Below are 15867 nucleotides of genomic sequence, written 5' to 3'. Positions count from 1 at the left end.
CAGGAGAATTGCTTGAACCTGGGAGATGGAGGTTGCAGGGAGCAGACATTGCACTATTGCATTCCAGCCTGGGCAACACAGCAAGACCCTGTCTCAGAAAAACAAAAACAAAAACCAAACCAAACCAAACCAAAACAAAAAAACCCACTTATGGAATAATCAATTCACTTTGTCTTCACTGAATTGAAATGCCACCTCCATCATATACATCATTCCTACATTTTAAGGTCTGTATCTTTAGCTCTCTGCTCTGCAGAACTATTTAATACTGTGTTTATATTTGCTTTGTAGTATCTTAAAGGGTAGGGGTGGTTCTCTATGGGCTTCTTACATTCCTAAAAAAAACTCTTCACGGCATTCTAATTGGAATTGCATTGTGTTCATAGAATAATTGGGCAGAGGAATGTCTTCTCATCCAGAAATCTTTCTTCCATTATGTCCTTCAACACACAACCAGGATTCTTCATTTAGGTTTTGCGTACGCCTTAGTAAGCATATTGATAGTTTTAATTTTTTTCAGAGATGGGTTCTTGCTCTGTTGCCCAGGCTGGAGTGTAGTGGCACCATCATAGCTCACTGCAACTAAAAACTCCTAGGCTCAAGCGATCCTCTTGCCTCAGTCTCCTAAGTTGGTGGGACTACAGCTTTAAGCCACCACACTGAGTCTATACATACGTATTTCTTTGTTACTAATTGAATGGTGCTTTTTAAAAACATTGATTTTTCTAACTGATTATGACTGAACTATAGCCTGTTATTGCTGGACTATAATAGACTATAAGAAGGCTGTTTTATTTTTCTTTTCTCTTTCAGAGATGGGATTTCCCTATGTTGCCCAGGCTGGTCTCAAACTCCTGGGCTCAAATGGTCCTCCTCCATTATCCTCCTAAGTAGCTAGGATTACAGGCACAACCCACAGAGCTCAGAGTTGAAGTCTGTTTAAAAAACTAATGTGGTATCGGCTGGGTGTGGTGGCTCATGCCTGTAATCCCAGCATTTTGGGAGGCCAAGGTGGGGAGGATCACCTGAGGTCAGGAGTTCAAGACCAGCCTGGCCAACATGGCAAAACCCCACCTCTACTAAAAATATAAAAATTAGCTAGGTGTGGTGGCAGGTACCTGTAATCCCAGCTATTTGGGAGGCTGAGGCAGGAGAATCACTTGAACTCAGGAGGCGGAGGTTGCAGTGAGCCGAGATCGTGCCACTGTACTCCAGCCTGGGCGACAGAGCAAGATTCCATCTCAAAAAAATAAAAGAAAGAAAGAAAAGAAAAGAAAAAAAGAAATGCCAGGACTGTGGGCACCCACCAGAAGCTAGGAGAGGGAGGGAAGGATTCTTCTGGAGGCTTCATAAAGAGCATGCCCTGAAGGCACCTTGATTTTGGACTTCTTGAGTGCTGTGGCGTGATCTTGGCTCACTGCAACCTGATCTCAGCTCACAGCAACGTCTGCCTCCTGGGTTCAAGTGATTCCCCTACCTCAGCCTCCCAAGTAGCTGGGACTACAGGTGTGCACCACTGCCTGGCTAATTTTTGTATTTTTATTAGAGACGGGATTTCACCATGTTGGTCAGGCTGGTCTCGAACTCCTGATTTTAAGTCATCCGCCCACCTCGGCCTCCCAAAGTGCTGGGATCATAGGTGTGAGCCACCGTGCCTGGCCTGAGAGAATACTTTTCTATTGTTTTAAACCACCTAGAGTGTGGTACTTTGTTACAGCAGCCCTAGGAAGCTAGCATAAGATAAAATGTCAATTACAATGACGCTGAAACAAAAAAAACAAGACATTTTCGACTACAATGTGGTTCTACCCTAGTCAGGAAATATGGGAGTTTTAATAAGATAGGTTGAAACAGTGACTATCTTTGCTGACACTGCCATTTGTACTAGAATTACCATAATATTTTTACAAGTCACACTGTCTTGGGTCTTAGCTTGGTTAATCTACTCACACCACAGTCAGAGTGACTTTCTAGAGTTTTATTACATCAACTACCTGCTAAAAACCTTCCATAGTTCCCTATTGCCCCCACGATAATATCCAAACTTCTCCAGTGGCTTTTCTCCCTATCGCTTCTTGCCACTCCTGGCTTCACACTGCTGTCAGTCTCTGCCGAGAATGTCCTTCTTCCCTTTGGTTAGTGTGATTGCTTGGCCAACTTCTATTCGAGTCTCAGGTCCCTATGTGGATGCCTTTTCCTACTGATTGCTCTCCCCAGCAACCCTGTAATCTGCATTAATTTCCCTGGCTCAGGACTGACACACATCTTATCGCACCTGCTGGGTTACTATCTATATCACCCTCTGGCCTTGCTACTCAAACTTGTCCACAGAGCAGAAGAAGCAACACAGCCAGAGTTCACGAAAGATGCAGAATCTCAGGTCCAAGCAGAGCTCCAGAATCAGATGTACATTTTAAGAAGATACTCAAGTGATTCTTATGCACATGAAGTTTCTGAGTTACTGGTCTCTCAACTGAAGATTGCATAAGGGGCAGGGGCATTGCCTTCCCTTGGCCTAGTTCAGTGTCTGTCTTTTTGTTTTTTTATTTGTTTGTTTGTTTGTTTTTTGAGACAGAGTTTCGCTCTTGTCGCCCAGGCTGGAGTGCAATGTCGTGATCTCGGCTCACTGCAACCTCCACCTCCCGGGTTCAAACAGTTCTCCTGCCTCAGCCTCCCCAGTAGCTGGGATTACAGGCATGTGCCACCACACCCGGCTAATTTTGTATTTTTAGTCGAGATGGGTTTTCACCATGTTGGTCAGGCTGGTCTCGAACTCTTGACCTCAGGTGATCCACCCACCTTGGCCTCCTAAAGTGCTGGGATTACAAGCGTGAGCCACACCGTGCCTGGCCTCAGTGTCTGTCTTAAAGAGAGATTTTTTTTTTTTTGAGACAGATTTTTACTCTGTTGCCCAGGCCGGAGTGCACTGGCGCCATCTCAGCACACTGCAACCTCTGCCTGGGTTCAAGCGATTCTCCTGTCTCAGCCCAGCCTCCCGAGTAGCTGGGATTACAGGATTACAGGCGTGCACCACCACGCCTGGCTAATTTTAGTATTTTTAGTAGAGACGGGGTTTTGCCACATTGGCCAGGCTGGCGGACTCCCGACCTCAAGTGATCTGCCTGCCTTGGCTTTCCAAAGTGCTGGGACTACAGGCATGACAGATACAATCCATCAAATATTCCGGCTAATTTCCTGTTAACAAACATGTTATACAGGAAACCAACAACAACAAGTTTCCCTTTTATTAGAACAAACACAATCAGATCTACAGCCTGTATATTTTATCCCAGGCTGACTCTAAATATGCCTCATTTATATCTCATATCTTCTTGTTTAACGGTCAAATCCTAGTTTCTGCATGAAATGTACGAATGACTATTCTATTACTAATCATGCTTGTCTTGTTTGTCATTGTGGTTCATATATACATATATATACTTTTTTTAACACTGACATTGAAATGATCAGATGTGCACTGTCATTTTTGAACTTGTTTCATGAAAAAGGATTATCTAATAGTTTTTTAAAATGTCATTTTCACCAGTCCTACTTAAAAAAAATAATAATAGGGAATTCTAACACTTCACGATACATTTTTATTAATTATTTTGTTTGGTCAAATATCTCTATGTTTATATTTGTTGCAAGCCCAACATTAAATGATACCTCCCTTTTCCAGAGGATATACAGTTAAGAGAGGCTATTCACTCTGCTTCTTCTAGCTGCTGCTTCTTTTTTTTTTTTTTTTTTGAGACAGGGTTCTCACTTTGTCACTCAGGCTAGAGTGGAGTGGCTAGATCATAGCTCACTGCAACCTCCTCCTCCTGGGCTCAAGCAATCCTCCCACCTCAGCATCCCGAGTAGCTGACACTACAGCTTGTACTTGTATTACCTGCAGGGACGGGGTTTCGCCATGTTCCCCAGGTTGGTCAGGAACTCCTGGACTCAAGTGATCCCCCTGCCTCCACCTCCCACAGTGCTGAGATTACAAGCATGAGCCACCATGCCCAGCCAATTCTCTTTAGAGAATGTTAGCCCTGCCAAAGAGTTGTTTATGGACCATCTCAAATCCCAAATCTTTAAAAGTCCTCTATAAGCCAGCTGAATTTGACCCATTTCCAAAGTCCACCTCCCCCGACTTCTTTCCGCTCTTTTCCTCTTTGCAAACTGAATTTGCAATTCCCTAAAAAACAGAGTTGCCTAAGGTTTGTATCCAGTACGGGTCACGTGACCAATTCTTTTCTAATGAAAATGTTAGAGGATGGGATTAACATACCTTTTGTAGGTAAACAATGTTATGATTCACTTTTTTTTTTTTTTTTTTGGTTGTTGTTGAGTATATTCACTGCATTTCAGGGTGTGTGATTTGAACAACAGAAATTTAATAATTTATGCAACCAAAAAGTGAACGGTGTTCCTTATGTATTAAGTATGTCAAAATGAGCCTGGAGTGGTTTTGAATTACCACTTGGGGATAATAGATTTCAAGGCAGCATCTCCACTGTGCTTTCTGCATCTTGTGATGATTCCTGAGTTCTGTCCACTCTTACTCGTTTGTATATACCCCACTCAAAAACAGCCAACATCAGCCTCGAAACTATGTTGTTTAAACTCAAGAGCAGTTTTGTTCCATGCTTATATTGTTGACCATACCTTCAGCAGGACCAAGCCATAAATAAATATTTGCTGGTTTGTGTTGATTGAATGATTTAAGATAAATAAACAACCTCAAATGCCTACTGAGGCCAGATAATGTAAATGGGAAAAGCAAACAGCAGGGAGTGGGGTGAACAGGAGCACCCTCGGTTCCTCTAAAGGGTGTGGCTTCAACCACACACTTCAAGCCTATTTTGCACTTTTGGAAAATGGATCCCGGGTTGTCAGAGCTTCTGGTTTTCCAAGAGATGCTGGAATCTGGGTTTTTCATGCAATCCCTCAATGTTTAAAATGTTGGTCATCAATTCAAATTTTTACAATACATTTCGAAGGCCAATACTGTAAACCAAACTAAACACTTCTAGGGAGTCCATGCAACGAATTTGCAATCTTTTCATTAAACAGCACAGCTAATATGAAAACACGCTTTTTTTTTTTTTTCTTTTTTGAGACAGAGTCTTATTCTGTTGCCCAGGCTGGAGTGCAGTGGTGCGATCTCGGCTCACCGCAACCTCCGCCTCCCAGGTTCAAGCGATTCTCGTGCCTCAGCCTCCCAAGCAGCTGGGACGACAGGCGTGCACCACCAAGGCTGGCTAATCTTTTGTATTTTAGTAGAGACGGGGTTTCACCATATTGGCAAGGCTGGTCTCGAACTCCTGGCCTCAAACGAACCACCCGCCTCGGCCTCCCAAAGAGCTGGAATTACAGGCGTGAGCCACCGCGTTCAGCGAAAACACACATTTTCTAGGAAACTGATTGCTGGGAAGGCTACAGTGGGTAAGAGCTCTTGCTCTCTGTGGGCCTGCCTGGGTCGGGATAGGGGCAGTGCTCTCTGCCTAAGTGAACTTGGGCAATTTTCTGCAAACCTCAGTTTCCGCACCTGTAAAGTAGCAACAGTTGTTCTGAGGACGGAATGAGAGAATGCATGCCAAAGCCCTTAGCATGAAGCGGCTCCCAGTAACCGTTAACTACTCCTAATTACTACTCCTCATAATAGAATTACTCATGGCCTCGCTAAATATTGTGCAAATAATTTCACGTTCCCAGGTAGCTCATTCCTCCCACAAAAGATTTGAACGTTTTCCGTATGATAACGATCCACTTGTTTTTGCTAAACATCCAGAATGGGCGATATCGACCTATCTGGAAGCTCGCACACAAATCCCTTCCCAATTCAAACACGATGTTCTTTCTGGCTGGCACCAGAGCTTCTGTTTGCAGTGACTTCCTGGGACCCGGCGCCTTCTCACAGGGCCTCTGGTTCTCCTCTGCGCTGATTACGGTTCTTCCCATTTCCCTTCCCTGTTACTGCCCATACTCTTCAAGTTCGAAAAGTTTCCTTTTCCAATCCCTTTCCGGGACTTGTTTACCCAAGTCTCTAATTGCCAAGGCCTTTGGTCTCTCCCCACCCACAACTTTCCTCCTGGGAAAACTCTCCTCCTGGGAAAACCCTTCTCCTCCCGCCACTCCCAGCTCCCGCCACCACTGCCGCTGACGACGCCCAGCGTTTGCAGATGGTCAAAGCCGATTCCCTTCTCCTCCCACCCCGTTTTGTAAGGAAGTAATTTCGCGGCCGAGGGCTCTGCGCCCCCAGCCGCGGGTCGGCGCCGCCGCGGGTCGGGAGCGTGTCCGGGCAGGTCGCGCTCGGCGGGGGACTTCCCCGCCCGCCTGGGTCGCGCGTCCGCTCCCCGAGCGCCGTCTGTGGGGCGGGGACAGGGGCGGGCCCGGCGTCTAGTTTCCCTACGTCACCGGGGAAGTTCTTATTGGACAAAAGCGTGGTCTCTGGCGCGAGGACCTCATAGGTTCCCGGGCACTCACCGAGTGTACTTGGCAGTTCCGCGCGTCCGAGCAGTCGATCCCTGCACCCCTGCCCGCGGGTCTGTTCGTGTTCAGCTCGCGTCCTGCAGACGTCCGACGTGCTCCAGTTGGAGACCGAGGTTCCCGGGCTCTAGCTGAGTGGGCGGCGGCACCGGTGGAGATGCCTGGGAAGAAGGCGCGCAAGAACGCGCAACCGAGCCCAACGCGGGCTCAGGCAGGTACCGACCCGCTGGGGCCAGCCAAGACCCAGGCTGAGCGGGGTCGGGGCCGGGGTGGAGGTCTCGGTCGGGGCGGGCTCAGCCCGTCGGGGCTCGGGCACAGACTGCGCAGGGGCTCAAGGTCGGGCCAGGTCTGTGCCCTGGCGCGAGCGTTAGGGGCGCCTCCAGAAAGTTCTTCGGGGGTTTTCCCCAGGACAGCGGGGACTGCAGGGACGGCAGGGACGGCGAGGGACCAGGCCGGATTTGGGATTGGGATGCAGCTGCATTACACCAGAGGCAAAAAGCTCGTCTCCTCCTCCCCACTTGTCCTTCCGCGGGGCCACGAGGAACAAGTGCAAGTGTAGGCGGCTGCTTCTGGGAGAAAGTGATTGTCGCGGCAGAAGGGGCAAGAGAGGACTCCGGAGACCGCCTGGACTCCCAGCCCTTCCAGAGACGGCCCCACAAGGGCAACCTGTGTTCAGGAGCCTAGAAAATCTTGTAATATTTAAATAATCGATCATGTGGGAGTTGGGGATAGGAGAATAGGAGTTAGTCCGCTTCCTTTTTTCATTCATTCATTCTCACTCCCCGCCCCCATACTTACAACTCCATCATAACTTTTCAGGCCAGCGCCCCGGCCCCATCCTTTTTCTAAATCTAACCAGAGCCCGAAATCTGTGTGGGCCATACTGCTGTTGCATCAGACGATTATACGCCCCCCCGCCCCCCGACCTTTTAAGTTACTTTCATTTTATAGAGCTCCTGGGGCGTACTAAGGAAGTGGAAGTGGTGCATTGCAAATGTGACCATGCCTAAGTTGGTAACAGGCTGCTGTCTCTGGCTCTTGTGTAGGATGGAAAAAACTTTGTCTACCTTTTGTGATGTCCTAGGATTCTGACCGTGTTTCTTTCTGAAGGATCTTACCTGTGCATAGCACTTTCTGGTCCGACTTAATTCCCAAGAATAAGAAGCAGCACAAAGTTCCCCTTAAACTTGATTTGATTGATACTAATACATTTATAGGTGTGTAACTGCAATTTTTAAAAAATTAAGGAAGTGAACGGGAACTATTTTCTGCCTTGTTTTCTACATTTTTGGTGAAAGGGATAACTTTTCCACTTAGAATTCAGGGCTTCCAGTGTCGGATGCTGAATGTTATTTGGTGTTTCTTTTTTACTTTTAGGACTGTATATTAATATATCTCAATTTCTGTAGAACACATGTCTATGTAAATACTTCCCAAAATGTTTGATCCTGTAGCCCATAAAGAATAACGTCTTAGGAGATTTATTAGGTCTCTTGGTGTAGGAGTTAGTAAATATTTCACTCACCTCTTGTAGAGAGAAATTGGTTGAAATATAGGTTTAAAATTTTGCTTTACTATATATTTACAGCTTTGATTTGTTTTGAACCTAAATAGAGTATTTTCAGAGTCGATTTATAAAATAGACCAGATTTTAATTTGTAATCATTATTTTTAATGTTTGTAGTCATGAAGTAAACTCAGAAGACCTCAAGCTGCTCTTTGAAATATTCAAGAAAATTGAAATTATAGTCAGTATAGATATGATATTATAGTCAGTATAATGTTAACTGCACTTACTGAAAAAAGTGTACTTGGAAATTATAAGCATTATTTTTCTTAATATTCAGTTTAGAATAACTCAGTTCCAAAAAGTAGTACATATGTGAATTAAACATCACTTATTTTCTGCTCCTCTCATTCGCATAAAGGCAAAGGATTGGTACAGAATGGGGTTATAAGAAGAAGTGGGGTTACATTAAAATAGAAATGTTTAAATTATTTTAGAGAATGTGGACTTAATTTTAGAATAAGATTTTATGAGTCTTTTGTGAGAAAATTACAGAGTTTTTTTAAACGAGAAAAAGAATACATTTAGATTTGCCTATATAATGAGAGTATAACCTAAGCTGTAAATTATTGCCATTTGAAAATCAAATCCTACTTGAAAGCCACACAGAACTTGACTTCTGTTTCCCAGCCATCCTTAAATGAAAGAGAAAAAGATGACATCATCTAAGGCTGGTAAAATGACTAATGCTACTCTTTGTACTATCTGACATATTTGAAAGTAAGGTAACACTTGCCTCATCCAGGATGCATTTTTAAAAAACTCAAAGTAAATGTCTTTATTCTTACCTCAACGATTGCTTTCGGTGAGTCACAATGTGTGTGTGTGTGTGTGTGTGTGTTTTCCATTTGGAAAACAGGTGCATATAAAGCCAAAGTTAAGAGAAATGCTTCGTGGGATACTCAGTTTGTCACTAGTGTGGGCGTATTAGGTCTTGCTGGTTACAGTTTGTAATATCATCAATGTTAATGTCCATGTTTTGCTTTCCTTCTCAGAGCTCGAAGTCGAGTGTGCTACTCAACTCAGGAGATTTGGAGACAAACTGAACTTCCGGCAGAAACTTCTGAATCTGATAGCCAAACTCTTCTGCTCAGGAACCTGACTGCATCAAAAACTTGCATAAGGGGACTCCAAAAGAGACTTTTTCTCAGGAGGTGCACACTTCATCAATTTGAAGAAAGATTGCATTGTAATTGGGAGGAATGTGAAGGCACATTCACGGGTGCCCTTGGAAACGGAAGATGGAATACATCAAAGTGAATTTCTGCTTGAGATTTCCCAGATTATCATTCTTTGGGATGAGAGAACATTATAAAACCACTTTGTTTATTTTAAAGCAAGAATGGAAGACCCTTGAAAATAAGGAAGTAATTATTGACACATTTCTTTTTTACTTAGAGAATTGTTCTAGTGTTTTTGCTGAAGGTTACTGCTGGCCTAGTGTAAAGGGAGATGACCAATGATTAGACTGGGCGGCTGGGAAGAAACAGTTCAGTGCTTTGTTGTTGCTGTTTTTGGTGTTTTGCTTTTCAATGCCAACTCAGCACAATGTATATGATTCGGTTTATACATATTACCTTGTTATAAGGAAAAAATTCATTCTGAGAACACTGAAATGTTAGAGTCAATGTTGATTTCTTAGGTCACTACACGATGTAAAATCATTTGTTTCTTTTGACTCAAATTGTATGGCTTCTGTTCAGATGATCTTTCATTCAATGTGTTCCTGTTGGGCATTAGTGGAAACTATGGAAAACTGGAAAATAACTTTGAAAAAATTGGATAGAAGTATAGGAGGGTTACTTGGGGCCAGTAAATCGGTAGACTGAACATTCAATATAATAAAAGAACACAGGGATTTTGTGTAACCAGGGATAATTAAAAGAAAAAAGAAGTTGATTTTTAATTGATGTTTTTAAAACTTAGTAAAACAAATATTCAGAAGTAACTTGATAAGAAATGAATGTTTCTAAAGAAGTTTCTAAAGATTTGGAAAATGCTCCTTGTCACATTAGTTAGTGTGCACCCTACAAAAAGTGACCTTTTAATATAAATTAAGAATATTTTTATAATTGGAATATACTTTTCTTAAAAAAAAGGAACAGATAGTTTCATCTAGAATGAAAGTTCCACATATGCATCAGTGAATATAGGTATCTACACATACTTACCTACTTATATGGATATCTGTATAGATAATTTGTATTAGAGTATTATATAGATTCTTAGAAGGGTCGCAAGTAAGTTTCATTTTTTATCTGGGCTATATACAGTCCTTAAATGCATAAAAGAAATAATGCCATGATTTTATTTCAGCAAAAATAATTTTATTTATTTTGCCTATTTATAGTTAAAATATTTTTCTTTAGTTTGAAAATGTGTATTAAAGTTATGTTTTTGAGTTACGAGAGTCTTATAACTACTTGAATTTTTAGTTAAAATATCTTAATGTAGGTTATAGTCACTTTAGATGGAAGATTACCTCACATATGTTTTCTTCAGTATTACTTAAGATTGTTTATTTAGTGGCCGAGTTTTTTTCTTTTCAGCCTAGAGGCAGATATCTTACCATCTGGTATTTATGGTCTATCTTGTATTTAAATATATGTACACATATAAAAGTTGATACTGTGGCAGTAAACTATTAAAAGTTTTCACTGTTCTTTTCTGTGTGTTAATTTTGTCTTCATCTTGTAAGCTGCTGACTAGTAAGTGTTCATTATCAAGCCAAAGTATGTTAACTGATTTCCATCAGCAGACATCCTCTGACCTTCTGACCACACTGTCTCCTCCCAGTAGTTGGAGTAGAAAATATAGGAGAATTTGCATGATTTCTGCTGTCAAGGGACTTACACTTTAATTGGGAGGGAAAATAGTGAAAAATAGGAAATGAATGCCCTACATAGGTCCTTTTTTTTTTTTTTTTAAATTTCTTCTGAGACAGAGTCTTGCTGTCCCCCAGGCTGGAGTGCAGTGGCACGATTTTGGCTCACTGCAACCTATGCCTCCCGGGTCTGAGTGATTGTTGTGCTAAAGCCTCCTCACCGCGCCACCACACTGGGCTAATTTTTGTGTTTTTAGTAGAGATGGGGATTTCACCATGTTGGCCAGGCTGGTCTTGAATTCCTGGCCTCAAGTCATCTGCCTGCTTCGGCCTCCCAAAGTGCTGGGATTACAGCCTATAGAGATTCATGACCTCATTAGAGGTGTTTTGTGAGCTGGCATCCTTGACTGCTCCTGGGTCTGTCTGGCAAGAGGAGCTACAGGACGGTTTCCTTTTTGGCGACCTCACACTTCTTCCTCTGCTTCCAGCGCTAGAGTAGCAAAGATTGCTTCATCTGAGCTTAGTCATGTGCAAAAGTAGATGTAACTCAATGGCCTTCCTGTTTGAGTGTGTGAACTAAAAAGATACCCCTAGTTTTTAGCTTCGATCTGGGAGCCACATCTTCACCCCACCCCTGCCCTGGGAAAGAGTCAGCTGACCCCTTAGAATGTAAATTGCCTTCCTAAAATGGGAAACGTGGGGAAAGGAGGAGGAGTTACTAGAGGAAAAGAAGAACCGGAAAGCTGAAGGATGCGGGGGTTATGGACAAGATATATAACAATGCCTGCAGGGAAAGACTTCCGTCTGGGAAAGTGGGGTGGGGGTGGGAGCTTGGCTTCAGAAAGGGTGGGGACAAACTGCATGGTTTGATTTGAGAATCACTGGAAGAGTAACTCCTGTCCCTAAGACTCTTCGCATAGCCAGAACTGTTTTGCTAAATGTGCACCTCAGTAGTTCTCGCCACCACTAGAAAACAAATAAGGAAAAAAGTGTACCTTAAGCTTTTCTTTTATATAAAGAGTAACACATGAAAGTTTAGGCACAGATTCACAATCTTCAGGTATTAGAACTATATATTTTTTTGAGAACCATATTTTAATGTTAAAAAATGTCCAAGATGTTCAGGCAATTCTAATTATATCTGTTGACTGACAACAGCTAGCTTTTAAATTTGCATTTATATTATAAAAGAAAATGTATCTACCGGTGAATCAGTTGTTCTTCAGTTTAAAGAACTGTGTGTTGTGATTTGGGTTTTGGAATCCATTGCAATAACTACAAACCCCTCCCTACGCCACTTCCTCTCCTTAATCACTGAGCAGAAACCACCTAAAGGGTCAAAAATCCTGTAAATCTCCTTGTCAGTCGTCAAAGGGGACGATCCATCAGGAAGAGAACCAACACCTTAAAAATAGATTTCTTAGGTCACTACACAACATAAAATCATTTGCTTCTTTTGACTCAAATTGTATTGCTTCTGTTCAGATGATCTTTTATTCATTCAGTGTGTTCCTGTGGTAACTGGAAGTGGTGTGATACAAGGAGTATCCCACTTTAGAATCCTGAAGCTGGACTTTCAAGACAAAATCACGAATGAGCTGTGTGACCTTGGACAAGACAACCTCTCTAAGCCACATTTAATCTGAAATTGAGACTTAGATCATCTTTAAGGTCCCTGAAGTTGGAATCATAAAATGGGATGGCAAAGCAGTCTGAAGAAGGTCTCTCACCTAGTTCCAAGTCTGTTGGCCCCCACTTCTGAGCTCATTTCAGACACTGTAAGAGGGAAGTTAAGGGTTTGCAAAAAGAAGCAGGGGAGTGGGATTTTAAAAGACCTCCCAAAATTTCTGTTTTCTGGATTCTTCTCCCAAACATTGACTTTAAGTCTTAGAGGAGGTTGAGTGGGAACCTCTTGGACTTGTATTTCTTGGAAAGGAGAGTTTGCTTTGCATGCAAGCTTTCCCAGTGATGATATCACTGCCGGAATTCCTTCTTATGTGTAGCTGAAAATAGATAGGGTCACCTGATAGACACACCCTGCCGTGTCATCACGTGGATTTTTTCAAGTAATAGTTCCTGGTTAAAGAGCAAAACATTTGTCAATACTGCCCACGCACTAACTTCAGTTTCTCTTTTAAACACTTACAGAAATCTGTTCAGCCAATTCAGGGTGAAACATTCATGCTCATGATTTATTCCCTTATGGTTTTCTTCCAAGTATGCCATTCTTAAAATCACCAGAGAAATGGGAGAGTTGATAAGAGTTATAGATGGGGATTTTGGATTCTTTAATTTAGCAAGTTATTAACCACATGCTCTGCGCACCTCCCAACCACCCCCCTGCCCTGATCCATTCCATGTAATCTATGCTCTCTGCCATTAGACATTGCTCAGTGCGAGAAGCCTCGGCTTGGGTTTACACTGTGCAATAAGATAGAACAGAACAACATAGAATGTGCAAATAACTCCTTGGTATTTCTTGTGTTTCAGGAAAAAGACCTCTATTGTTCTTCTCATGCTCTGTCACTATGATCTCTAGCAGAGCCTATGAGATTTGCCCATTTCCAAATTCCCATCTTTACTCAGCCATTTTCAAAACGACTGTGTCCCTCTTCCACAGTTGTCATTGTCATTGTCTCTGGTTTCAGAATTGTCTTTTTGCCACTTTGTGCGACTCTGGATAAATATTTGATCTCTGTTTTCTTATAAACTGGTCCAAAATATATCTATTTCAAAGCATCGTTGAGAATCAAATGAGATGAGATGAACACAGTGCCTGGTTCACAGTCAGTGTCCATTAAGTGAGTTAACTTTCCTGACAAGACAGAGGAAGGGTTAGAGATTAGCTTTCTTACAAAGCTATGGAAGATCTTACCCAATTAAGATTGTTAGACTGAACCGAAACCTTTCAAAGGAAGGCGGGTAGGGCAGTGGTGGAGCTGGAGGGGAAGTGGCAGTTTTTCCCTTGATGAGGCCATCTGCTTTTCATTTATAAACCCTTAGTAATGGTAAACCGTTTTTTTTTTTTTTTTCCACCTGGTATACAACAGGTTTCACAAGCACTATTTAATTGTCCAAATCCCCTTGTATGTATTCATATAAAAATTCAGGTCCTGATTTACATAATAACATCTCAAGAAGTAGAAAGAAAGTTCCAGTCTAGTTATTTTTGACTGGGGTAAGGTTAGATTTGGGTACAGCAATTCTTCAAAAGGGAATCTTGAAATGCTCTCCCTGAGATAAGACAAAAAATGCATTAATTTGGAAAACACAGGTCAAACCCCAGCTGCCTTTGTTTTTGCCTTTAGGGAGTCAGTTGCATGCATCCACAGGGGTGCAATAGTGCTACTTTAAGACTATACTTATATAACTCATATATACTCATATATATATGTATATACATACGTACACATTTGAGTATATACTAATAGGAACAAAACTTCCACTAGATAAATACTACTCACTGACAAACCCATTATGCGCCAAATACTTTAGAAACATAAATTTATTAATTCACCTGGTGCTCACACACTGCTATTGGGAAGGTATGATTATCTTTTTCATTCTATAGTCAAGGAAGCAGCCTCAGAGAAGCAGCAGTGTCCTCAAAGTCCCAAAGTAGTCAATTGGCAAATGAGGAGAAGTCACAGGATTTGAACTTGGGCTTTTCTCTCTTTCTTTCTTTCTTTCTTTTTTTTTTTTAGACAATCTCGCTCTATTGCCCAGGCTGGAGTGCAGTGGTGTAATCTTGGCTCACTGCAGTTTCCACCTCCTGGGTTCAAGCGATTCTTGTGCCTCATCCTCCTGAGTAGCTGGGATTACAGGCTCACACCACCACGCTTGGCTAATTTTGCAGTAAAGATAGGGTTTTGACATGTTGGCCAGGCTGGTCTCGAACTCGTGACCTCAAGTGATCTGCTCTCCTCGGCCTTCTAAGGTGCTGGGATTACAGGTGTGAGCCACCTTGCCGGGCCTGAACTTGTGCCTTTCTGACCTCAAAATTCTTTTATCTTCCTACCACAATGCGACTGCCTCCCAGCGTGGGGCTGGAGGCAGGATCCCCATCCCAGAGCAACGCTAGTTTGTTTTCCATCCAGTGTCTCATTAATTACAACCAAGGTTTACACCCCTGCGTATTCCGAGGAAGGCTGATGATTAAGTCAGCTGACATGCAAAAAAAAAAAAAAAAAAAAAATAGAGCAATCATTGCGGCCCCCATTTGCACTCATCTGGTATAGGGGCTTTCCAATCTGCAGGAATAAATGAGACTAACCCTATAAATTGTCTCACTTGCTAGGTAGTGCCAGCCAGCCAGGCACAGTCATGTGGCATCTCACTCCCGGAGAGATTTTGTGGGGGAGGAGAATAGAATTAATTCTGAAAGAAACAGCATTCATGGGCTCCTTTTTACCAACTTAAGCCAAAACAGCACCTACTGAGACAGACCTGCAGGAGCTATTTGTAAATGGAAAGAAAGGTATTAAAAGAAGCCTGTCAAAACAGCAACGGGTGTGTTTTTCCGGCTCCCCTGCAGTATCCACCCTATTTCAGCAAGTCTAGGCAGCAGTCAGGAAGGAAGAAAAAATGGTTGCCACTACTTTTAAAAAAACCAAATAACAGAGAACATCTAGACTAACCAGTGTATGTTTGTGATGATTCATTTTGGACAAGTGTTGAGAACCCGTCAGAAATCAATGGGTGGTTATATTGTGAAATCCTCTGGTTTCACAAAGCCTGCATTTTTAGTAAGAGATTCCCAAATGCTGTCTTCAAGAAACATGCGTTTATTGATTCATCAGGAAAACACTCCCCTTTTCCTATCTGAATAAAAATTACACAATACCACGCTGGTCACTGAAGTGAGAAAACAGCTCCTTCACCACTTTCGAAATCTTTACTGATGTTATATTAAAATGAACAGGTTTCTGAGAACCAGCAAGTCAAGACTAAAACTTTAACTTTCAAAATGTTTATAGAGGAACATAAGGAAGTCAGG

General features: G+C 42.4%; 1 protein-coding gene across 3 annotated transcripts; it reads left to right on the top strand.

Moving 5' to 3' along the window:
* Nucleotides 1-6457: 6457 nt before the first annotated feature.
* PMAIP1 (phorbol-12-myristate-13-acetate-induced protein 1) lies at nt 6458-10709 on the top strand. Of its 3 annotated transcripts, none has more exons than XM_015439698.4 (3): nt 6458-6695; nt 6889-7172; nt 9043-10709. In XM_015439698.4, the coding sequence occupies exons 1-3, from the start codon at nt 6638-6640 to the stop codon at nt 9091-9093; spliced, it is 393 nt and encodes a 130-aa protein (XP_015295184.1). In that variant the 5' UTR covers nt 6458-6637; the 3' UTR covers nt 9094-10709. The 3 variants fall into 3 exon arrangements, with proteins under 3 accessions (XP_015295184.1, XP_005586606.1, XP_065389760.1); XM_065533688.2 differs by having other exon boundaries at nt 6468-6695; nt 6894-7035; nt 9043-10707; XM_005586549.4 differs by lacking the exon at nt 6889-7172.
* Nucleotides 10710-15867: the final 5158 nt, after the last annotated feature.

Source organism: Macaca fascicularis, chromosome 18, assembly GCF_037993035.2.
Source record: "Macaca fascicularis isolate 582-1 chromosome 18, T2T-MFA8v1.1".
In the NCBI taxonomy this organism is placed as follows: domain Eukaryota; kingdom Metazoa; phylum Chordata; class Mammalia; order Primates; family Cercopithecidae; genus Macaca; species Macaca fascicularis.
This window is presented reverse-complemented; position numbering and strand designations above follow the sequence as displayed.

Coding starts and splice junctions, on each gene's coding strand:
- PMAIP1 (XM_065533688.2), top strand. CDS start 6,638: ATGCCTGGGAAGAAGGCGCGCAAGAACGCGCAACCGAGCCCAACGCGG. Junction 6,696..6,893: donor CCCAACGCGGGCTCAGGCAG/GTACCGACCCGC, acceptor TCCCCAGGACAG/CGGGGACTGCAGGGACGGCA. Junction 7,036..9,042: donor CACGAGGAACAAGTGCAAGT/GTAGGCGGCTGC, acceptor TTTCCTTCTCAG/AGCTCGAAGTCGAGTGTGCT.